This window comes from Artemia sp. Qi Xiang Cuo, chromosome 2, assembly GCF_049724085.1.
Source record: "Artemia sp. Qi Xiang Cuo chromosome 2, ASM4972408v1, whole genome shotgun sequence".
In the NCBI taxonomy this organism is placed as follows: Eukaryota; Metazoa; Arthropoda; class Branchiopoda; order Anostraca; family Artemiidae; genus Artemia; species Artemia sp. Qi Xiang Cuo.
Window position 1 is genome coordinate 42,970,301 of NC_142795.1, and position 25,788 is coordinate 42,996,088.

The window sequence follows — 25,788 nt, forward strand, 5'->3', positions numbered from 1 at the left end:
AGAGAAAACTGCAATAGCTTGATGTTCTTTGATACGATTTGGAAATTGTGGATCGTTCACATCTGTAAGATTGGCTTCACAGTCAAAACTTATTTTATCACTTTGCATAAGTTTATTCTGGAAATTTCTAAATAGTAAAATTTACCGGTCACCAGAAACTGTCTCCACCGCTTGATAGCCGTATCTTTTGCAGTCTTTCATGTTATTTTGTAGATTCATTCTCCACTCCAAATCTAGACAAACATATTGGGCAATAGTAGCGTACCCCTTTCTTCTCCCCCCCCCCCCAGAGCTCTACTAATATGTGTTTTGGATTGAATTGGCGGATTGAATTAGGTTCAATAGGCGGTGTGTACAACAGCCAAACCCAGTGTTTCACAGATTCAATCGTTGGGGCCCTTACTCAAAATGTTACTCCCTTTTTATGAGAACGCACACCCTCTTCAAATGCCGTTTCTTACTGTAGCACTGTAACACCAATCTTTAAATGCGCGTTAGCCCGATCAAAAATATCTATTCCTTTGAGTGTTACAGGGAATTTATGGGCTAAGCAAGTGAAATCTACTTTGAGAAATTAGACCCTTTCCATGCATGGCCCAATGAGCCAAATTTCTCTTTGTAGCCTTATCTTGTAGAGTTTGGAAAGCCTATATGTGGAAATGCGTACATGAAACACTTTTAGCCTGTTTCGAAACAGATTTGTTGGACACCCTTGCATCCTTCTAAATCAGGATTATATTTTAGAACTATAGACCTTTAAGACGCCCCTCCTGCCCCTCCTCTTAAAATAAAATCTTTTTTAAATTAACATATATTTACACTTAAGTTTTCAACAAATAAAACCACTGAACCACTACCATTCTCATTATAATTGTCCAGATGTGTGACAGCATTGTCAACCCATTGCATGGAGACGTTTTCATAATTCTCCAAATGAATGAAGCACTAACATTTCATTGTGCACATAATGATCATATACCTCACTGTGATTTTCATTTAAATAGAATATTTTTAAAACAATTGAGGCCTTAATGCTGCCCCGGCCTCCCCACAGTTGAATTCGGTGCTCAAGGGGTGCACGAATCTTCTCCGCATATGTATGGATGATATTTATGGAGTCTTTTATAATATTTCCAGCAATCAGTGTATTAAACGGAGTACCAAAGGTTGCAGTAAAAACGTCTGTTGTATTCAGAATTAAATTTGTTTGCTGAAATTCCGGTAGCGATGAGAATTGTATATCATCACTACCTAGACCCCCTCCCCCACTTTGTTCAAGAATAGGTCTGGTTTGTGGAGTGAAATCTCCCAGTTCGCTTAACATAGCCTCCAGTGCGTTAGGACTATACGACTCCATCTAAGCGAATTCACTTTCTTGTTCAATTAAATTCATTAGATCTGAGGGGGAAGGGTTCTCATTTAACTCACGAATAAAATTATCTAAAATTTGTATGGTGTTAGGTCTCAGCCAAGGTAGATCGCTCTCTATCAAATCTTGTTCTGAAGTAACTTCATTACATTGTTCAACTGTACTAGCGACTACATCTAAAGAATTATTATCAACACTGAAATATTATCTTAATAAATTATCTGCCCATTCCGTGTCGTCAATAACGTTAGCAGGTGTACCATCTATATTATCGTTACCATAACACTCCCGTAAAATTTACTGTACCATTCACTGATATGTGGCGGTGTTTCAACGGCGTCACGAAATTGCATTGATGCTTCAAACTGGGGGAACCGTTTCGTCAATGCGATCATATAATTCATGACTTGTTTCTTCAGGTGGGGGTCAGGGTAGTGATGAATTCGTTCTAACCTATAAAGAAAATAAACACTTATTTTCAAAGTGTATAAATCACCGTTTTTTTAAGAAAGTCAAAAATTGGATTAAAAGTAAAGGAGTCAATAGTCCATTGTTGACACACTGACGGTTATGAGAGGTAACATGAGCTTTCAATTACAGCTACTAATGTATTTGCAAAATACTAGCATAATCAGCCTATATTGATAGCCTTCAGATTTGATTCCCTAATTTGTTTACTACCTAAAGGTTGAATGGCGAAATGAAAAGTGTAAAAGAGGTATTTCAATTTTAGGCTATAAACAATGTCCCCCCCCCCTACAGTACCCCAATCAAAATGCTTAAATTGCTCCCTTGCTCTTTCCAACTATTGCAAAGGGGCGTATTCCTATTTTCATTATAGCGATAAAATAAAAGTGCGTATATTTCATCGTTTCAAAGAATAAAAATCATTGAATATAATTATTCGAATAGTACCATTTCTGCATCAGAATGGAAACAGTTTTCTAAGAAACTTAATTACCTGAGCGACCAAAAAATGATGAAAATATTTTTAAGTCTCAAACAAAATTGAACTACTGACTTTTTAACATCGTTTTAAATTACATTTGTTTTTCCCAGTGTCTATTAAATTAATGCATCATATGTTTTCTTTTAATAAAGTTTAAAACTAGGGACTCTAAACTAATCACACTACCCACACTTGTTTACGGTTAAGGATGCAGACATCAGGCCATGACAGTTCTAAGATAAAGACGGACTGTTTAATTATCATCTCGAAAAGTAAATTAGCATAACAGGCATATTGTGTAATCTGGAAGAAGATGAAGCATCGTTGAGAACAATAATTAACATTTTGTTTTCAAGTTCTTCAATTCTATTAGGGATAAAATGGTTTTGCGCATACTTCAAGGTTTCAAAGAATTGTAATCATTGAATATAAGTACTCAAAAAGTACCATTTCTGCATCAGAATGGAAACAGTTTTCTAAGAAACGTAAGTACCTGAGCGACCAAAAAATGATAAAAATATTTGTAAGTCTCAAACAAAATTCAACTACTGACTTTTTAACGTCATTTTAAATCACATTTATTTTTTTCCCAGTAACTATTAAATTCATGCACCATATACTTTATTTTAGTGAACTTTTGAAAATAGTCGCACTACACGCACTTGATTACGGTTAAGGATGCAGACATTAGGCCAAGTCAGTTCTGAGATAAAGACGGACTGTTTAACTATCGTCTCTCTTATCTTATCATTAAAATACTACATTTTCTGATTTAATCGGTCATAATACTTGATCTCAAACAGGGTATTAGAATAAAAAATTGTGTATGAATCAAGCAAGATGCATTTCCTTTTGGGAGAAAAAATCATTAGTGAAAATATCGATAAAATTTAAAACTCACTTTATTTGTTCCTTGCAATGCCATCATATTCATTGTCAATTTGCTTTCTTCTTGCATATAGGCCCAAGTATTCTCGCCTTGTATATAGGCCCTCGCAGGTCCGATGTATTTTATTACTGTAGAAAGTGAGTGGTTCTCATCCTCAATTCGAACCTTTTTGATGGCAGGAGGGGCATATTCTTCGAAATTATCATAAAAAAGAAATTAGATTATAGTTTTTTTTTATGTAGAAAAAAAACATACAAAGTGTAGTGAAAAACAAAATTTTTCCATCTATTATACAGCCCCCCCCTTTTTTGGGGGGGGGGAATATACCTAGGTTTGGTTACGTATCTATTATATGCTATGCTATACCCCCTAATGTGCAAATATATAGCTAAAACTTGTTTCTAAACTATTATATTTTCATCCTATCTTATTTCATTAGCATTAACCAAACTTGACTTCTCTCGTGAGTTATATAATGCATAAGTACCATGTTTTCAGAGACAAAAAAAGAAGCCATAATATAGCATAAAATCATGTAAATACTATAGAAATTATGTTTCTAAAAAAAAAACCGGGGCCAATGAAAAAAAAAACAAAGAAGACTAAAACCCGGAATTAAGGGGTATAAATTTTCAAATTTATATAGATATGTAGGCTACAGACCCATAACATAACTATCAAAATGTTATAAGCTCTAGAAACAAGGGGTATTTAGATATGAAGGCTTGATAACACAGTTCCGGCATATAGGCTTAAAATTAGATATATAAGCTTGATAACCCACCCTCAGCATATAGGCAAAAAATTTATAGCAAACGACATTTTCAAAAGCTAGCCTAGTAGAAAATAAATTAATGTCTTCACAGAAAAATGCTAGCAAGGTTACAATTAATATTTACTTTACGCAACCCCACCCCCTAATGTGCAAATATATACCCTAAACTGGTATATATATATTGGGGTGGGGGCTAAAATTCATTTCCAACAAAAAATGATTATCATATTCGGAAAGAGAACAAAAGAAGGCATTGAGTGGTATATCCATTTTATTCGTAAGTCAAAAATATGGTTTGCTAGAAATTTACCATGCAAATATCGCAATTAATTATTTAATGACAAAACTTACGTTATAAATTTGCGCTGCAATAACATCTAAATCATCCATTCTATCTGATGTTTGTTCCACAATGTCTTCAAACGAACCGTTACCTTAGCCTCGCTAAGGCTTATAAAATAAACTATTTCCATAGAATCTGAGCTAATAAGGGTTTTTGACCGTAAACTCTAGTTTTGTGTAAGAAAATTATGGAAAATACATTTCGTTGACTCGTAGGTGAAACTTAAGTCCAGCTATGAATCGAAAAATAAATTATTTCCATAAAATCTGAGCTAATAAGGGTTTTTGACATTAAAATTTAGTTTTTTGTAAGAAAATTATTGGAAAATAAAGTACACTGGTTCAAATGTGAAACTTAAGTCCAGTTATGAATCGAAAAATTCACTATTTCTGTAAAATCTGAGCTAATAAGGGTTTTTGACCGTAAACTCTAGTTGTTGTTTTTTGTAAGAAAATTATGGAAAATACAATTCTCTGGTTCAAATGTGAAACTTAAGTCCATTCTGGTTCGAAAAATAAAACTATTTCCATAAAATCTGAGCTAATTAGGGTTTTTGACCGTAAACTCTAGTTTTTTGTAAGAAAATTATGGAAAATACAATTCTCTGGTTAAAATGTGAAACTTAGATCCATTTTGGATCGAAAAATAAAACTATTTCCGTAAAATCAAAGCTAATAAAGGTTTTGGACCGTAAACTCTAGTTTTTTGTAAGAAAATTATGGAAAATACACTACGTTGGCTCATAGGTGAAACTTAAGTCCAGTTATGAATCGAAAAATAAACTATTTTTATAAAATCTGAGCTAATAAGGGTTTTTGACCGTAAACTCTAGTTTTTTGTAAGAAAATTATGGAAAATACGATTCTCTGATTCAAATAAGAAACTTAAGTCCAGTTATGGACCAAAAAATAAACCATTTCTATAAAATCTGAGCTAATAAGGGTTTTTGACCGTAAACTCTAGTTTTTTGTAAGAAAATTATGGAAAATACAATTCTCTGGTTCAAATGAGAAACTTAAGTCTATTTTTGGGGGGATCGAAAAATAAAACTATTTCTGTAGAATCTGAGCTAATAAGGGTTTTTGACCGTAAACTCTAGTTTTTTTTGTAAGAAAATTATGGAACATACAATTCTCAATTTCAAATGTGAAACTTAGGTCTATTTTGGATCGAAAAATAAAAGTATTCTCGTAAAATCTAAGCTAATAAGGGTTTTTGACCGTAAACTCTTGTTTTTTTGTAAGAAAATTATGGAAAATACAGATCTCTGGTTCAGATGTGGAACTTAAGTCTATTTTTGGATAGAAATATAAAACCATTTCCGTAAAATCTGAGCTAATAAGGGTTTTTGACCGCAAACTCTAGTTTCTTGTAAGAAAATCACAGAACATACAATTCTCTAGTTCAAAAGTGAAACTTAAGTACAGTTTTGGATACTCATAATGATGAGGACTGATGGTTCTAATTCAATATTTTTTTCATAAAAACAAACTAATTTTTTTAAAACTTCGAAATTATCCAACTTTTTTTTTTGCACGTATCTCAAAATGACAAAATATGCTTACGGCTCTAACAATTGTACTCTATGATTGGTCAGAGACATGATTTGGCTTTCCCACTGGTATTGTATGTCCGGTTATCGACACTACCTAGTCTATTGTATGTATTAAATCAGTATTTTTTACGCAGTGGAACGATAAAAAAATAAGTCATATCTTTAAAAAAAAGTGAAGATGGAGCATTTTAATAAAGTGTGTTCACATAACAAGGTTATTGTAGCATTGAATGCCAACAAGGAGAAATATTTAAACTATGAAACAAGTTCAAGTGGTGGCACTATTGGAAATGTATGCATGCATTGTCATGACAGTAAGGAATTAAATTTCTTTGGAATACCGAAAAAATTAAACTCTTATGTTGGTGGTTATGCGAGAATGAGATCTCCAGAGATGATTAGACTCAAAGAGAATGCCAACATAAAAATAATCGTTGATGATAGAGGACAACTCCTTGCTATTGTTGCAGGTAACACATTACCTACTGATACATCCAAACGTCAGCTTTCGGGTATTAGCATTCAACGGAAGGTCAATAAAGGAAAGGCCTACTCTTCTACTAATATCGTAAACCATATCTTGTCTACGTGCCGAAACTGTTACTTGTGTAAAAATAATGTGATAATAGACAGTGAAATTGCCAGACAAATAAAAAGGGCATTGTCAGAAAATATCACTATGGAATATAAAGATGAATTGATGAAAAACAAAGCACCAGCAAACGTTACTGCCATTGATCAAACAGTCAATGAACCAAATAATACCAAAGACGAAAAGCATATTGAGCCTTTTGATGTGACACCAGTAAAATTTGTGTATTTTTACACAATTTTCTTACAAAAAAAACTAGAGTTTACGGTCAAAAACCCTTATTAGCTCAGATTTTACGGAAATAGTTTTATTTTTCAATCCCCCCCCCCCAAAAAAAAGACTTAAGTTTCACATTTGAACCAGAGAATTGTATTTTCCATAATTTTCATACAAAAAACTAGAGTTTACGGTCAAAAACCCTTATTAGCTCAGATTTTACAGAAAAAGTTTTATTTTTCGATCCAAAAATAGACTTAAGTTTCACATTTGAACCAGAGAATTGTATTTTCCAAAGTTTTCTTACAAAAAACTAGAGTTTAGGGTCAAAAACCCTTATTAGCTCAGATTTTATAGAAATAGTTTATTTTTCGATTCATAACTGGACTTAAGTTTCACCTATGAGCCAACGAATTGTATTTTTCATAATTTTCTGACAAAAAAACTAGAGTTTACGGTCAAAAACCCTTATTAGCTTAGATTTTGCAGAAATAGTTTTATTTTTCGATGCATAACTGGACTTAAGTTTCACATTTGAACCAGAGAATTGTATTTTCCATATTTTTTTTACAAAAAAAAACTAGAGATTACGGTCAAAAACCCCTATTAGCTCAGATTTTATAGAAATAGTTTATTTTTCGATCCATAGCTGGACTTAAGTTTAACCTACGAGTCAACGAAATGTATTTTCCATAATTTTCTTACAAAAAAACTAGAGTTTACGGTCAAAAACCCTTATTAGCTCAGATTTTGCAGAAATAGTTTTATTTTTCGATGCATAACTGGACTTAAGTTTCACATTTGAACCAGAGAATTGTATTTTCCATATTTTTTTTACAAAAAACTAGAGTTTAAGGTCAAAAGCCCTTATTAGCTCAGATTCTATGGAAATAGTTTATTTTTATATTTTTCAGACAACACATACCTACGAAAGACTAAGAAACCTAGCTAAAAAAATCCGGAAATAGCAAATTAACCATCCCAAATTATAAGTTTCAGACAACACACTCCTACGAAATACTAAGAAACCTTAGCTCAGAAAAGCCCGACATAGTAATTTACATACCCCAAATCATAAGTTTCAGACAACACACACCTACAAAATACTAGGAAACCTAGCTCATAAAAGCCGGAAATAGCAAACTACCCGTCCTAAATTATAGGTTTCAGATAACACACACCTATGAGAGAGACTAAAAAACCTAGCTCAGAAAAGTAAAAAATAGCAACCCACACCCATCCCGTACCCTAGGTTTGAGACAAAGCACACCAACTAAATACTAAGAAATCTAACTCTGTAAACTTCGATATAGCAATTTATATTTCCAAAATAACAGGCTTCAGACAACCAACACGTATGCGATGGTGAAAGTCCTAGTCCGGAGTAGGCTGAAATCGCAAACTACCCATCCCAAACTATAGGTCGCAGACAACAAACACCTATGAGAGAGACTAAGAAACCTAGCTCAGAAAAGCCAAAAATAGCAAACTACACATCCCAAATCATAATTTTCTGACAACACACACCTATGAAAGGCTAAGAAATCTAGCTCAGAAAAGTCAAAAATAGCAACCCACCCATCCCAAATCATAGGTTTCAGACAACACAAATCAATGAAAGACTAAGAAATCTAGCTCATAAAAGCCCGAAATAGCAAACTACCCATCCCAAAGTATACGTTTCAGACAACAAACACCTATGAGAGAGACTAAGAATCCTAGCTCAGAAAAGTCAAAAATAGCAAACTACATATCCCAAATCAAAATTTTCTAACAACACACACCTATGAAAGGCTAAGAAATCCAGCTCAGAAAAGTCAAAAATAGCAAACTACACATCCCAAATCATACTTTTCTGACTACACACACCTATGAGAGACTAAGACACCTAGCTCTGAAAAGCCCAAATAGCATCCCAAATCATAGGTTTCAGACACCACACACCTACAAAAGGCTATGAAACCTAGCTCAGAAAAGCAGGATATTGCAAACTAAAGATCTCAAATCATAGGTTTCAGACAGCAAACACCTATGAAATACTAAGAAATCTGGCTAAAAAAAAGTCGGAAATAGCAAATTACACACCCTAAATCATAAGTTTCAGAAAACACACACACACCTACGAAATACTAAGAAACCTTAGTTCAGAAAAGCCCGAAATAGTAATTTACATACCCCAAATAATAAGTATCAGACAACACACACCTACGAAATACTAGGAGACCTAGCTCATAAAAGCTGGAAATAGCAAATTACACATCTCAAATCATAAGTTTCAGACAACACACACCAACGAAATACTAAGAAATCTAGCTAAAAAAAACCGAAATAGTAATTTACATACCCCAAATCATAAGTTTCAGACAACACACACCTACGAAATACTAGGAAACCTAGCTCATAAGAGCCGGAAATAGCAAACTAGCCATCCTGAACTATAGGTTTCAGACAACAGACACCTATGAGAGAGACTAAAAACATAGCTCAGAAAAGTCAAAAATAGCAAACTACACATCCCAAATCATAATTTTCTGACAACACACACCTATGAAAGGCTAAGAAATCTAACTCAGAAAAGTCAAAATTAGCAAACCACCCATCCCAAATCATAAATTTTAGACAACACACACCAACGAAAGACTAAGAAATCTAGCTCAGAAAAGCCCCAAATAGTAATTTATATACCCCAAAACATAAGTTTCAGAACACATACCTACGAAATAATAGGAGACCTAGCTCATAAAAGTCAGAAATAGCAAACTACCCACCCCAAATTTTAGGTTCCAGAAAACACACACCTATGAGAGACTAAGAAACCTAGCTCTGAAAAGCCAGAAATAGCAAACTACCCACCCCAAATCATAGGTTTCAGACAACACACATCTATCCTTCTTTCAATCAACCCATCTCTCCCAAAACACTTTTCAGCCATTTCTCGTTTAATATTTTATTTTCAAGTCTTCCACACGGGTTTTTCAGTAGCAACTCGCCCCCCACTCTCACGCTATAACTAAGCTAAGACATCCTTCTGCCAATCAACCCATCTCCCCCAAAACAGTGTTCAGCCATGTCTCGTTAAAAATTTTATTTTCAAGTCATCCACTCGGGTTTTTCGCTAGCAACTCGGTCCACGTTACAGCACTATAAGTACTCTAAGACACCCCACTCCCATCACCCCACCACTTGTGTATTATACAGAACACATCGAAGAAGTAAAGCTATCTGTTATTAAAATTCTTTTCTTGCCATCTACATCTCTCTTAGAATCAACTTTTTAGTATAGTATAACGTTAAACTCTATTTTAAATTGACAACACTGTTCAAACACCACTTGTGTATTATACAGTACACATCGAAGAAGTAAAGCTAGGTCAAGTCATAAAACCACCCCCTTTTTTCTCCACCTTCATACGATCCAATTGGCGAATGTTATCACCGACACATTCATATCAAACTATTCTTGGCTAAAGGCAATTGTCCAAAAAAAAAATCAGAAGCCACTCTTGATAGCACATACTTCAAAGAAATGGAACATTGGATAACGCATGAGTGATAGACTGCTTTTCCCACAAAATCATTCCTAAATACGCAATTTGACAATCTCTAGTTTTCCATTTAAAAAAAAAAAAAAACTATTATACTCTCAAAACATGTTGGACCACTTTATAGGTTGCCATATTTTTTCAAAATGTGCACGTGAAGCTACACTGCATATTCTTGTACAGTTGATATCAATAACAAAAAGCCAGTCTGGTTGTGTTATACAACCTTGAGTATACTCTCAAAACGTGTTTGGTCACTTTATAGGTTTGCCAGCCTTTTTAAATGTCCACGTGATACTGTAGTGCATATTCTTGTGCAATTCCATGTATCTTTTCATGTATCTTTTCAATCTTATACTAGCTCACTACTAATAAGACAGTTCCTATTTTTATAATATGCAATAATTGTAGTTATCAAACTTTGAAATCGATTTCGCTCTACTTACCTCCCAGCGCCTCTAATATGCAGACGTATAGATAGACAAATTGTATTATTCCCATATGTTTCCCCGTTTCTTGCTTTCGTCAGCATTTATCTGATTTACGGTTATACTAGTTGAAAAAAGAGTGATGCATGGCAAAATGCATAGAAAATAATTAATTTTCACTATATTTTTGCACATTAAGGAGGGAAAGCATAGTGGAATCACTTGAAATATATATATATATATATATATATATATATATATATATATATATATATATATATATATATATATATATATATATATATATATATATATATATATATATATATATATATATATATATATATATATATATATATATATATATATATATATATATATATATTGCTGGGGCCACGTTTTATTGCTGGGGCAGCAAGGTGTCCAACCAGAATTGCGGCTACTGATCTATCTTTAATCTTAGGAGAAATTAGAAATAAATTTAAAGCATATTGCTCCGGAATTAAAGTATTTTCTAACTTTAACCCATATGTGAGCGTTAATAACTCGTTACAAGTGATAGAATCTTTGGCGAATGTTTCAGCTAAAAGAGTCAATTAAATTTTTTTTAATAAAATTTATTAAAAATTTTAACAAAATTTATTATTAGAAAAAATCAAAATGGTGATAAAGAAATCTTTTCTTTTGTCTAATATCGGATTTTTGAAAATTGATACTTTTAATAAAAAAGCCCGATGGACGAATTTCTTTAGAAGTACTATTAATTCAATATGTTATAGCTTGAATATGGTATATAATTTATTGGAATTTGTTCTATTTAATACATTTATAAGATTTAATGGGAATTTATATAAACAAACTGTAGATATTCCTATGGGTGGGAATGAGAGTCTATTCATAGCGGACTTGTTTTTAAGTCAATTAGAATACGAATATATGATAAATAAAAATAGCCCAAGCAATAAAATAATAAATAATAAAATAATAAAAGATATCTGGACGATCTCTTAGTAATAAATTGTGCAGAGTTTATTGAGATTTCAAAAAATATTTATCCACAAGAGTTAATTCTTGAGCCTAGCTATGGGATGGGACACTCCGACCATTTCTTAGATTTAAATATTAATATTTCAAATAATAATAAAATAGTTTTTAAATTATATAATAAAACGGATGATTTTAATTTTGAAGTAATTAATTTTCCATTCCTTGAAAGACATTCAAATATTACTTATTCGGCTTATTATTCCCAATTATTTAGGTATGCAAAAATATGCAGTAATTACACAGATTTTAAAAATAGATGTAAAAAGCTGAGCGAAAAACTGATCTTAAGAGGTTTTTCAGCCAGAAAAATTAGTTGGCAATTCAAAAAATTTAGCTTTATGTATCATGAACTTTTAAGTAAATATACAAAAAATTATAAAGAAATACTGAATGATATTTTAATATAATTTCTCTTGCGCTTTTCTTTTTTGGAAGTTTGAGTTTGTAGTGGTTTTCAAACAAGCTTGAGGATCTTTAAATTGGTAATTGGTTCCAGATACCAATAAAATATAAATATGTACATGTCTTCATTTGTTCCAGAATGGTCTCTGTCAGTGACCTCTGGGATTTTATTAAGGAAACATTGAAACACTTTTTGTATGTAATTTTTAATAGCTTGACTAGTATGCATGTATTTCACAAATTTTACCTGACATAGGGTTACCATATAGATCTTATGGTAGAGGCTCCACCGTGCCGGGTAAAGAAAGTAAAGCCTCGAAACCCGTTAAGGCAGGTGGTATTTCTTCTGATGAGCCCTAAATGGAACGTTCTACTTGGAAATATTTTGCTAGATTTAAGGTGTTTTTGCTTGTAAATTTACAACGACTTACATTTATTGATGACGACTTTGCATGGACTTGGACATTTCTATTTGGTTGACGGTTCGGGTATACTGTTTGTTCCTAGGTAGTTGGATAGATGGGTAAGGTAAAAGCCTCGTTCAAGTGCACATTTGTCTCAATTGCGGGATTAGGACGACAGTTTTTTTTTTTTTTTTTTTTTTTTTTTTTTTTTTTTTTTTTTTCTCTTAGCCAAGTAATTACCTCTATATATATATATATATATATATATATATATATATATATATATATATATATATATATATATATATATATATATATATATATATATTTCAGGAGGGGACAGCCCTTTTCATATACGGAATCATTTCTGTTCGTTTTAAGTTTTAATATCGCTCCTTACTTTCAGTTAAAAAAACTTGTTTTTTTTTCATTTAATACGTATCTGAACGTTTTTGAATTAATGCAGCTTTGATGTTGGCTCACCGTACATGAATAATTAAAACGAAATTTGCATATAAATTTTACTTTTTTGGCTAAATGGCTTTCGCGTACTTGTGATCTGACATAACTTACGAATTAACTTACGTAAACCCTAGTCAATACCTCGCTCTTTGCGCCAGAGTTTAAATTTTCCACCAGTTTTCTAAGAATGGCCCCTTAATCACAAATGCCGTTAACTAGAATAAATGGCTCTGATGAAACAAAAAAAAATTAGCGCAAAGAGCGAGGTAATGACTAGGGAGCGAACCCAATCATGTACGTATTAATTTCTGTTTGTTTTACGTTTTGGTGTTGCTCCTTACTTTCAGTTGAAAAATTGTTTTTTTATTTAATTTCTTATTGTTTTTAAATAATGCTAGGAAATCTGACTATATGAAATCTGACTATGAAATCTTCATAGCAATGTCCCTTCCTCCATGGAAAGCTCCTCCCACGTGAAACCTGACCCCCCCCCTCCCCCCCCAACTACCAGAAAAAATTTGCCCTGAAAACTTCTGTATACTTCTCAATAACCGATATTATATGTAAACATTGGACGTAGTTCATAACTTGCAGACCGTCCCCTGGAGACTGTGGGGTTCATCCTCAAAGACATAGTTATCGTATTTTTCGAACATGCTGAACAAAATGGCTATCTAAAAATTATGATCTGGTGACTTTGGGAAAATGTGAGCGTGGAAGGGGACTTAGTTGCCTTCCATTCTTTTTGGTCACTGAAAAAGGGCACTAGAACTTTTAATTTCCGTTCTGAATAAGCTAATCCATCAGTTTTCTGGTCTGCCCTAAGAAAATGTTAGGATGTCAAGGATAAAGAAAAATACAAGGATCTTTGTGATTTTATGCTAACGTTATGTGGCCTACCATACTCTTCAGCAGCTGCTGGAAGACAGTTTACGCTACTTGGTAATATCAAAACCAGTAGAGTACTAAGTACCATTTTGCTCACTCTATGTTCCTTCCTGTGCTATTTGCTTACTTTACGTTCCTTGGAACCTTTCCATGCTATTCTAGGACGCTATATTCCTTCCCATGCTATTCTAAGGGTTTATGTTCCTTCCTATGCTATTCCAGGAGCTTATGTTCCTTCTCATGCTATTTGGGGACACTATATTCCTTCCTATGTTATTCTATGGGACCTCTACACGTGATTAAACACGCTTTGAAACTACATGCTATTTGCTTGCCTTATGTTCCCTTAAAGGTTTGACGACTACAACAATATACAGTGTAAAGGTTTGACGACTACAAGAATATACAGTACAGTTTCACGTGGACATTTTAAAAAGCTGGCAAACCTATAAAGTGGTGAAATATGTTTTGAGAGTATAGTCGAGGTTGTATAACACAATCAGACTGGTTTTTTGCTATTGATATCAATTACACAAGAATATACACTACAGTTTCACGTGCACATTTTAAAAGGCGAGCAGTACGAGCAGGGATTCCCCACTGGCTCCTGAAGTCTAGCTTGTTACACAAGTTTGCTTCAACTCCACGTTTTCAACCAGACTGGTTTCTGAAACCCATTTTTTAGGGCCAATCAGATAGTGGAGGTTACTCCATATACAATAACTTGATTGGTAATTGGATTCAAATAAAAGGAGTGATTTTCGTAGAAAAAAAATTCTGGTTAGTCTGAAGTTGATTGTGAGAGTGTTAGGACTCTATAAAATAGATAGATTTGAGAAAGGGCGAATCATGGGGAACCTTGTGTTTATCGAAAACCGTTTGATTCTAGATGATGATTTTCTAGAGGTGTCTATTCAAAGGAAGAAATTTTCTCAAGGAATGATTGTCGATATAATGAAAACTGATTTCTCCGTCATTAGACTATTGCATGACGCTTTTATGTCGTGGTCCAAATGCATTTACACAATTTATTGATATATTGAATTGAATTTATTTTAAACCCATCATAAATACAGAAATTGATGGAAAAAAACACAGAAAAGAGGAAACAAAAAACATAACTTTAATGGTACAGACAAAGAAAATGCACATACACATCAATCAAAGTGAGGAGAGTAGAGGTAGCCAAGGATGGCTGCTACCCTTCAACTTAGCACAATACTTATCAAGCAACTGATTAACTGCGGAAAATGGATCAGTTACTGCACATCGCCGGATCAGGTACGAATTACTCGTTCTCAATGGAACTTGCAGCAAAAACTTCAAATATCTGAAGAAAATTCTACGGATTTGAAATTTATCTTCTTTACGCAGAAGTTTCGAAAATGGTGTTATATATAATATATGTGGCTGCACGACAGCATTGTAAATTCTAGCCAGTGTAAGCCTATTAAGATTTCTCTTCGAAGAAATTGTGGCCCCATACGCAGTTCTAATTTTACGCTCTATATGTGTGATGATTAGCGAACGGGTAGATGACAGTGTGTCTCCGATGGGCAGTCCCAAGTATACTAGTGACTTTACAGGCTCAATAGACAGAGATTCTAGTTGAATGTGAGGTAGCACAGACTTATTCCAATTAAACAGCATTACTTCCGATTTTGATACATTAAAACTATGGCCAATATCACCATACTGAGAAGACAGGATATTAAAGTTACTTTCTAGGGAAGTTATTTGCCGAGAAAAATTCAAGATATCATCCGCAAATACAACTAGGGTCCCTCCCTTACTTTTCATGCGAAGAAACAGTTTGTTTTTCACATTACAACGAAGGTGTTAGAATTGATATATTGCCCCTTCCCCCCCCCCGTATAAACACTTAGCGTGAAATCTGTAAGTAGCGTTTAATCGTTTCCGTTTCTATCTGACATCCTATTAATATCATAGAAGAAAGAAAATTAGTGAAAGATTTTTATAAAAGCCTATAGATCTAAAAATACTCTGCCATAAATATGGTATAATTAAAAGCTAACCAAACACTAAACTTCAGGGTTGCGTGTCGGAATGACCACATTTGTTTTCTTGTCAAAGGGTATACGTGTCTGCACAAAGAATCCCCCCTCCCCCTTAGTTTTCATGTGAAGAAATAGTTTGTTTTTCACCTCACAACAAAGGTGTTAGAATTGATACATTGCCCCCTTCCCCTCCTCCCCCCTTTTACAAAATGGCCTAAAAATATTTGTTAGATCTTAATTTTGGAAATAACTCATTTCACTCGTTTCAAGTCCTAAAAATATCTCTTTTAATTATGCAAATAATTCGCGCCTTCTTCAAAGCGTTTAGAATTACACAGAGCCCGTGGTCTTAATCGTTTCCATTCCTAAATACCAACCTTTGTTTTCATAATTTAGATAAGACGCGTGGGAAGTCTGATTCTAAAATCGTCCCTTTTTCTGTAACAGAATTATAAACACAGGTGGTTTTATTTAGACCGGAAAGCACACTCTATTTTTGATAATGGGAAAAGGACATTTTGAACAAAAGAACTATTTGTAATGAATTAAACTTGTAAACAGAGGGGGTGAGGGAAGATGGGGTTTACATAATGGAAAAAAGAGCGTATTTTACGTTTTTTATCGACTATAATCATCATATTGTAGAGTTTGTATTGTTGGGGGGAGGGCTATGCCCCCTGAATTTGAATTTACTAGTGGGTGGTAAAATGATTTTATTTGGAAATAAATTAAAAAAATTTAGTAAACTGAACTCAAAGTATAAATCGATGTATCCATAGCTTCAAAGTCAATAATATCAAATGTGTTATCTATGATGTGTTAAAACATTATGAAAATTTAATCGTAACGCATGAGTATTTTATACAAAATCTCAAGGACAAATGAAAATCACTCCTTTTTATTTGTATCCAACTACCAGTCGAGTTATCGTATATGGAGTAACCTCCACTGTCTCTGATTGGCCCTAAAAAATGGGTGTTGCCTCAAAAACCAGTCTGGTTGAAAACGTGGAGTTGAAGCAAACTTGTGTAACAAGCTAGACTTCAGGAGCCAGTGGGGAATCCCCGCTCGTACTGCTCGCTTTTTAAAATGTCCACGTGAAACTGTACTGCATATTCTTGTGCAATTGATATCAATAGCAAAAAACCAGTCTGATTGTGTTATACAACCTCGACTATACTCTCAAAACATATTTGACCACTTTATAGGTTTGCCAGCTTTTTAAAATGTCCACGTGAAACTGCACTATATATTCTTGTAGTCGTCAAACCTTTACACTGTTTATTCTTGTAGTCGTCAAACCTTTAAGGGAACATAAGGCAAACAAATAGCATGTAGTTTCAAAACGTGTTTAATCACGAGTAGAGGTCCCATAGAATAACATAGGAAGGAACATAGTGTCCCCAAATAGCATGGGAAGGAACATAAGCTCCTGGAATAGCATAGGAAGGAACATAAACCCTTAGGATAGCATGGGAAGGAACATAGCGTCCTAGAATAGCATGGAAAGGTTCCAAGGAACGTAAAGTAAGCAAATAGCACAGGAAGGAACATAGAGTGAGCAAAATCGTACTTAGTACTCTACTAAAACCAAATTATGGAATGGTCTTCTAATGCACACGACTAGTTGTTTAATGCATGTCAAGCAACTAATTTGGCGTTCTGGAACGTTACTGGAATCCTTGATTATACATTTTGAAATGCGCAAGAAATACTCCGAATGGCAAATAGCTAGCAAAGGAAGAAATAAGGCTGACTCTCATGCTGAACATAATTTTCAAGATGAATTCTCGCTAGAAGACTAATCTTATGCTCCTACAAACCATTTTTAGTGTTTACTTGTTTTTATGAGTTTTGTGCTTGTATTAAATGTTTTTTTTTCGTTTTCAATATATTTGATGTTGATTGGCCGTCTTGAAAGAGGTTCCCAAAGTGTCTTTTGGTCAATTTCTCAAGTGATAAGAAAAATAGCCTCTTATTAGTGTGATTTCAAGATGGACTATGGACATATTTAAGACGAAATATGGACATATTTTGGCTAAAAATGACATAATTTTGGATACTCAGGGGACATATTTATGGACCGAAATGTTGGCAACCCTGGTGACAAACAGATAATACGATACTTTGATTACGACAAAGAAGTTACGTAAAATTAAAGCTAATCAATTTCCCAGAAATCTGCTGTGATGTCACTTAGCCCAGTATTTCTAGCTCCCTGATTGATCTAGAAAGAGGATTGAAAATTATGTGGAATATTTGAGAAAGAGTTGAATGCGGAGAGAGAGAAAAAGAGAGAGAGAGTAAATTTAAAATGGAAGACTGTAGAGAGTATATTTAGAGTAAAACTGAATTTTAAAATACAATTTTTTGAGTTATGGTTATAACTCGTAAATAGTTATAAGATTTATAGTTGTAAAATTTAATACCTTATTCAATTTAATAGTTATACAATTCATGTATTGTGATATTTTTGATGAATTGAGGCTAGTTTTAAGATAATCAATTTTAGTTTTTGTTTTATTCATTATTTTTCTTTTGTGAAATTTCAGCAGCCAAATGGCTATCTTACAGAATTGAGTAGGCTAATGTAATTGTGGGTATTTTTAATGAGGAATAGAATTTGATGTCTAAGAAAGTTGTAAAAGCACATCATTATACTCAGTATGTCAGTAGGGCTGATAAATGATTATCGGAAGGTTAGGAGAATAATAGATACTGTATAGATGATTTCGAGCAAGGTTTTAAGAAATATATTTGTGTATATATTATTAAGGTTTTACCAAAATGGAAGGGGTTGCGTATAACGGAAGGGCACCCTGCAAAACAAGGTTGGCTAGTTTTACGGTTTGGTAATTTGTAGTATTATATCTTGTTTCAGTCCCACTCGCACACCACTTTTTTGCCAAATTCGTACGCTCAAAATTTTGAGATAGCCATATTGTTCAGCATAGTTAAAAAAGTCCAATGACTATGCCTTTAGAGATAGCATGACCTCCCACAGTCCCTGGGGAAAGGTTTTTAATTTATAAAATTTGCTCATTGTTTACGTAGAGTATTTGTTATTGGGTAGTGTACAAGATTTTTTGGGTTGGGGGGAGGGCGAATTTCCTTCTGGGTGATTTTTCAGGAGGAGAATTCCTTATGGGGAGGGAGGTTTCCGGGGCTGATCTTCTCAATTTGACCCTTTGTCTACTGATGTTTCTCATCTAGACCCTTGGTTCCTCATATATGCTGGTTTTTCACATGCTCGGAGCGCATAGCCCACTACAGGGTATGCTAAATCTAGACAGTTTAGCCTCCAAGAAGTAAATGACCTGGTCCTGGTGCCTCTATTTAGGTAATTAAATAAAAAAATAGCTTTTTCAACTGGAAGTAAGGAGCAACATTCAAAGTTAAAACAAAGAGAAATTATAACGTATATAAAAGGGGCTGTCCTCTTCTCAACACCTCGCTCTTCACGCTAAAGTTTTGAGTACTTTTAAAAAGGCTTCTTATTGTTTCTAAATAACTAGCTCTTGTGCTTCAAAAGTTTGACAAAAAGTCAAACCTTAGCGTAAAGAGCGGGCTATTGAGGAGAGACACCTCCTTTCGTATAAGTAATAATTTATTTTCGATTTAAGTTTTTAATACCGCTCTTTACTTTCAGTGGAAAAACTTGTTGTTTTTTTTATTCAATTTCTGATCGCTTTTGAATGATCCCGGAAAATCCGGCTTCTCCTACACAAAACATCTTCTTCAATCCAAGCGGAAACTTTGGACGGTTAAATACCATTAAATTTCCCCAGTCTTCTTCTGGCAAGTTCTGGCAAATTCCCTCAGTGTAAAATGTCCCCTAAGAAGTGCACCCCCCCCAGAAACCTCCCTCCCCATAAGCAATGCTCCTCCCGGAAAATCACCCAGAAGGAAATTCGCCCTCCCCCAACCCGAAAAATCTTGCACACTTCCCAATAAAAAATACTATACATAAACAATGAGCAAATTTTATAACTTAAAGACCTTTCCCCAGGGACTGTGGGAGGTCATGCTATCTCCAAAGGCATAGTCATTGGACTTTTCAAGTATGCTGAACAATATGGCTATCTCAAAACTTTGAGCGTACGAGTTTGGCAAAAAAGTGGTTTGCGAGTGGGACTGAAACAAGGTATGATACTACAAATTACCAAACCGTAAAACTAGCCAACCTAGTTTTGCAGGGTGCCCTTCCGTTATACGCAACCCCTTCCACTTTGGTAATACCTTAATAATATATACACAGATAATCTTTCTTAGAACCTTGATCTCGATCATCTATACAATATTTACTATTCTCCTAACCTTCCAATAATCATTTATCAGCCCTACTGACATACTGAGTAGAATGATGTGCTTTTACAGCTTTCTTAGACATCACATTCTATTCCTCCTTAAAAATACCCACAATTACACTAGCCTACTGAATTTTGTAAGATAACCATTTGGCTGCTCTAATTTCACAAAAGAAAATAAGGAATAAAACAAAAACTAAAATTTATTATTTTAAAACTAGCCTCAATTCATCAAAATTATCACAATACCTAAATTGTATAACTATCAAATTGAATAAGCTATTAAATTTTACAATTGTAAATCTTATAACTATTTACGAGTTATAAGCATAACTCAAAAACAGTCTTCCATTCTAAATTTTCTCTCTCTCTCTCTCTCTCTCTCTCTCTCTCTCCCTCTGTCTCTCTCTCCGCATTCAACTCCTTCTCAAATCTTGAACATAATTTTCAGTCCAAGCGTTCATCAAATGAATCTTGCCTTACTTTTTCTGTTTCAACATTTTCCACACACGCATGCTAACACAAAACATCAAATTGTGACAATTTTTTTCACTAATAAATATGACGCTTATAGCTCAAAGCTACCTTCTTTTCTTCTATTGAAGTCGTCTTTACTCTCTCGTTTTCAAGTATTTCCAATAGTCTTATGGGTAGCATATCTTTCGAGGGGATTGAATCAACTCGTGCTTCAGTCTGTCCAGCAGTTCATTTCCACGCATTGAACAGGCTGGTGCTTGGATTTTCAATATCTGATTAAGTCTGCCGCTAAAAGGTAGGATTCCATGGATCATCCAGTACAAAAAATTATTTCTGTTCGTAGCTAAATAGCAACTCACTTGAATTTTCAAAAGATAACTGAAAATAAATGAACGGTTCCTTATGATAAACTCTGTAATCCGGCTATTCCTCACTTTTGAAAGCGGCTCCTGATACCTTGTTTAGTTCCACCTTTCCCAAATCGTTTTTAAGTGCTCCCAATTTTTTTGCTCGCTTTACGGGGCTGAACATTCACCGCAAAGGTGCTAAAATGGTTTAGCTTAATTTCTTGCAAAAGGGGTAGAGTGATTCCTGTTCTTCTAAAGATTATCTTACTAAAGTGTGTAGAAATAGCTCTAGCAATATTGTAGAACTGGAATCACGAAAGGAAAAATGGAAACTTGTTGTTAGTGATCAAGACGGAGCGCAGTAAGTCGCTCATGCTATTAGCTGTATCAACCCGTCAGTTAAAGCCAAAATTAGTTAGCCATCGTTCTTTGGTTTCATAAGATACGTGCCTAATACTATCAGTGGCACCATTTTATGCGGACTTATCGACAACTGTGTGGAGGCCACCCAGGTGACCAAGACAAGATCTTTCAAACTATGTTTCTATTTTAGTTTCTATTCTGTAATTGTAGTTTGTCAATGAAATTGGTCTCCAGTTTTGCAGGTCTTCTCCGGGTCCACCTTTGTATAAAAGCAATATTACTCACACTTCACTGTCAGGGCATCCTCTTGTCCTGAACTCATTCAACACATTCGCAAAAGTTTCCACAGTTTCATCCAAAATTAATTAGAAAAATAAAGCTAAGACCATCGATATCTGTCTTTACTCCCTTTTTAAACTAGGATATCATTTTTCAACTTCTTCTCTAGTAATTCCTTCACTCATGTGTATATTTTCTTCTTTTGTAACCTAGAATCTAGCCTGGAATTTACCAAAATAATTCAATATCCTATTTTCTTGTATGTGTTTTTTTAGCGTCCAGTAAAGGAAAGCATTTTTTTTTCTAGTATTCTCTCTTGGTCTTAGGTTATTTTTGCAGTTGCAGTTTTCGATTTCTGGAATCGGTTTTTATTTCTCTTTGCTTGCGTATTAACTTTTCTGACAGCATTGTCTGTCCAGATCCCTGTAAATCTGACAATCTGTTTTACCTTGAGATTTTCAGACTCTGGTTTCTTCTATTTGTTTTATTTGTTGCTTGACTTCATAATATTCGGGCCAGATACTTTGCCAAGAATCCATATCCTCCTTCAGGTCTGTTAGTACCCTGTATAGGTAGCTGTTGTGATTTTCTGTATTTCTTTTCTGTTGTTTTTCAAGACTTCTAATAAACCGCAATATTTTTAACTTAAATTGATTCCAGAACTGGCATACTTCTGTTCCTTCTACTTAGGTTTCCTGCATTTCTTCTACTTTCCTTTAGATTATTCGTCTTGTCTTTTTTCGTTACACGTCTGGGCTCATCCTCCTACATATATATTTATTTCGAGGGTCGATGGGATGACATTTGCTGTCTCAAGTTTAAGAATAGTAACCAATGTCATATACTCTGCGAAGGGTATCACAATATATTCAACCTCTGACACTTTTTCTTATGAGGTTCGGAGCACGTCAAATCTTATTTACACGCTTCGTCCCCTTTGTGTCAAAACACATCTAGAATACGTCTTTAGTCTTCTCGGTCCAGTCGTCTTTAAGCACCCAAACACGTAGATTTATTTATGTTCATCGCTTTTTTAGTTCTCTTTTTGCTCTTTAGAAGTTTTCATATCATAATACACAATTGAGGTCCCAAATAATCACTGATTCTACAATGAGATACTTGATTATACTCATTCTTTGCATTTCTTCTCGCTGCTAAAAATTTTGTGTTCCAGATGATAAGTGTACATTAACCAATGTGATACTTCCCCTCTTAATGCTGCTTACTCTTTGATCCGTTTCATACTTAAGGCTCTCTGAATGAATATTTTCATTCTTTCGAAAAATGAAAGCTATGTCAGGTACCAAGCCTGCTGATATAAATTTATAATCTTTCTTTCAAAGAAGCCTTATATTCGTGTTGTCTACCTAATGGACGCACATGAAATCTAGAGCATTTGTTAAAATAAAATCTTGTAGTATTTTTTACCTTTTCTCCTGCTTTAGACCGTCTACATTTGTTGTTCCTATTTTGAAAGCCATATTTCTTAGATTAAATTAACTTTTTTTTTCTTGTCGCTTGGTTTCGTGTCATTTTTCTTCTCATTGTTTAACTCCACCGGAATCTTGCGAGACCATCTTTTTGGGGTTTCTCCAGCTTTTTTCTTTCTGGCTTTTCCTAATAGGAAATTCTTTGATGTGTTATCTGAGACTGTTTGCTAGCCGAAGTTCCTCCACTTTGTTTCTGCTAAGTACGTTCCTCTTCATTTCTGTTTTTCATTATTAGCACACTGTTTTTGATCCAGGTGGCTACTGGCTTCTGATCCGGGATTTTCTTTATAGAAATGGTGCATCGTAAGAAAATTTGCGTTCGACATTCAGGGATGTTGCTTATAACCAGTTCCAACACAAGAGAATCTATTATCTTTTCTAATTTACGAGATACGTACATTTTTTCCAGCTTTGCTTCAAAATCACGTCTTACCACATCCTTTGTGCTTCCCAGCTATAACAGAAGAGTATAACATGAAAACTTTGAGTGGGAAACGACTGAAGATTGACTGCGACAAAAAAGGTGTTTCTGTATCTGGCAATGGGATGAAAAACGAGTACATTCTTGGCAACAATGGAGTTATTCATGTATCAAACACGGTTCTTCTCCCAAACAGAGGTGAGTAATTTTGTATTATTAGGGAGTTTAAAATAAAATGTTTTATAGGCTTATATTTTCAATTTTGATGTTGGTGCAAAAAATCTATTGACATTTTCATGACAAACAAAAAGTAATGCAGTATTTTTATTCTTTTTTTTTATTATCTGTTTTTACTGACTATTACTTGGGATCGACAAGTAGTTATGTGTAATTAAAGACTTTCTATTATCGGTTGACCACCAAAAATGGAACTCGATCATGGAGATTTTTTTAATGCCATGGAAAGCTTGCAGCCACAGCTGTTCCTTTGGCCTTTGAAACACTAGAAAAAACTTTTTTCATATCGAAAGCTTCAATTTCCAACTATTACTGTAGAGTATTTACGTAATTTTAATTATTATTTTATTTATAACTCACTAAACAAAAATGTAAAAAGCGGAATAAAACATATTTAAAAAAAGAAAAGAGAAAAGCACTAATTATGATGAATATATACTTTCAAAACAATGGAACGGAGGAACCTTATTTTTTTTAATATCCGAAACCTACTACTTAGAATGACAGATTCACTAAAATCATTATTCATCTCGAATTTTGACAGTATATTCCCATTACGGTACCATGGAAGGAGAAAAGGAAGAAATTTTCAAAACCGGAAACACTGAATGCGTAGACAGGAAATATCATTCTTATTTAACAGAGAATAAAACCTGGGAAGATATAGAACCGAATGATCAGAAAACGTAGAAAATAATTTGCATTGAGCCTCACGATTATATTTACCTCTGTTTGCAACAATTCTCGAATAACCAACCTGAATCTTCATCTTTGAAGCGAAAATCAGCCGAGAACGGAAAGATTGTATTCACTTCTGCCAATAACAAGAAAGGCATCAGCATACCCTAAATATGAAGCATTAGATAACCCAGAAAATATGTCGGAGGTACATTATTCATTACTTGAAAAATGCATATGTTGAATAAACTAGGTGACAAAACACCACCTTGTCTGACGCCTTTCCGAAGTGGTATTCTTTTTTCACTGAATTGATGAATATAATAAAACAGGACAATTGGTTTTTCCAAGATGTTCTTGTAGGTAAGTACAGTCCTAGGTTATGCTTTTATGGCTACCATACAAAGATTCATCTACTGCTGCCATACAAAGATGTGTCTACCGCTGCTGCAGTCAAGGACATTCCCTTTCGAGTGCCAATGAGCTCTATCAAGGCCAGGCACTTTTGAGATCTGAAAAAAACGGTAATGATGATTTCCTAAGGCGCTTTCAAGGCGCAATGAACCCTGAACAAACCTGGACAAGGTGATTCTCCTTTCAATTCAATTCAAACTTTTTATTTCCTCCGAATACGAAGAGTAAAAAAAAATAACCGCTAATCAAAAGGCCATAAAATTCTTTTAAATTATATAGCAACACGCACGCAAAGGCCTTCAGTCAAACTTACCACACAAGTAGAAGGGGGGTACCAGCCCGAAACGACACCCCTGCTGCCATCTACAATTTAGTCTAACGTTGACAGTACATAATTTATGGTTGTTCTCAGTGAGAATGAAAAAATAGGATTTTTCTCACTTTGATGGATGTTTCTTGGATGGTTATGAGTGTCAGTCAATTTATTTGTTGTTTTTCTTGGATGTCAACAGCAATTTATGTCTGTTTTATGGTTTTTGTCAATTGATTATATAATATCTCCGACAAGTACAGCAATTTATGGATGTTTTATGGTTTTTCTCAATGAGAATGAAAAAACAGGATTTTTCTCACTTTTATGGATCCAGGAATAGGAAACAGGATCACGTGTCTCCTTCTAAGCCAATCAGCGAGTCGGTTACATCTCCTTCTAGACCAATCAGAGGCTCGCTTACATATTAGCGGCGGAGGATTGCAGAGAATATAAGGAAAGGATTTTTGCTATAGTTTTTATTAGTCTGTGAAGTGAATTCAAAGGAGTAAGAACAGTTTGACTTTACTCTTTTGGATATATTTATTTGTGCTGATGATGAGTGGAATGTTTACCCTATTAGAAG

At 34.2% G+C, this 25,788-nt stretch overlaps 1 protein-coding gene across 1 annotated transcript in view; it reads left to right on the plus strand.

The window, feature by feature from the left end:
• The window catches only part of LOC148955254 (periostin-like), a 286,642-nt gene that overhangs the window by 195,934 nt on the left and 64,920 nt on the right, over positions 1-25,788 (plus strand). The window contains exon 8 of the mRNA XM_089108124.1: positions 23,552-23,761. Coding sequence (XP_088964250.1) covers positions 23,552-23,761 — 210 coding nt within the window. The remainder of the gene's footprint in view (positions 1-23,551; positions 23,762-25,788) is intronic.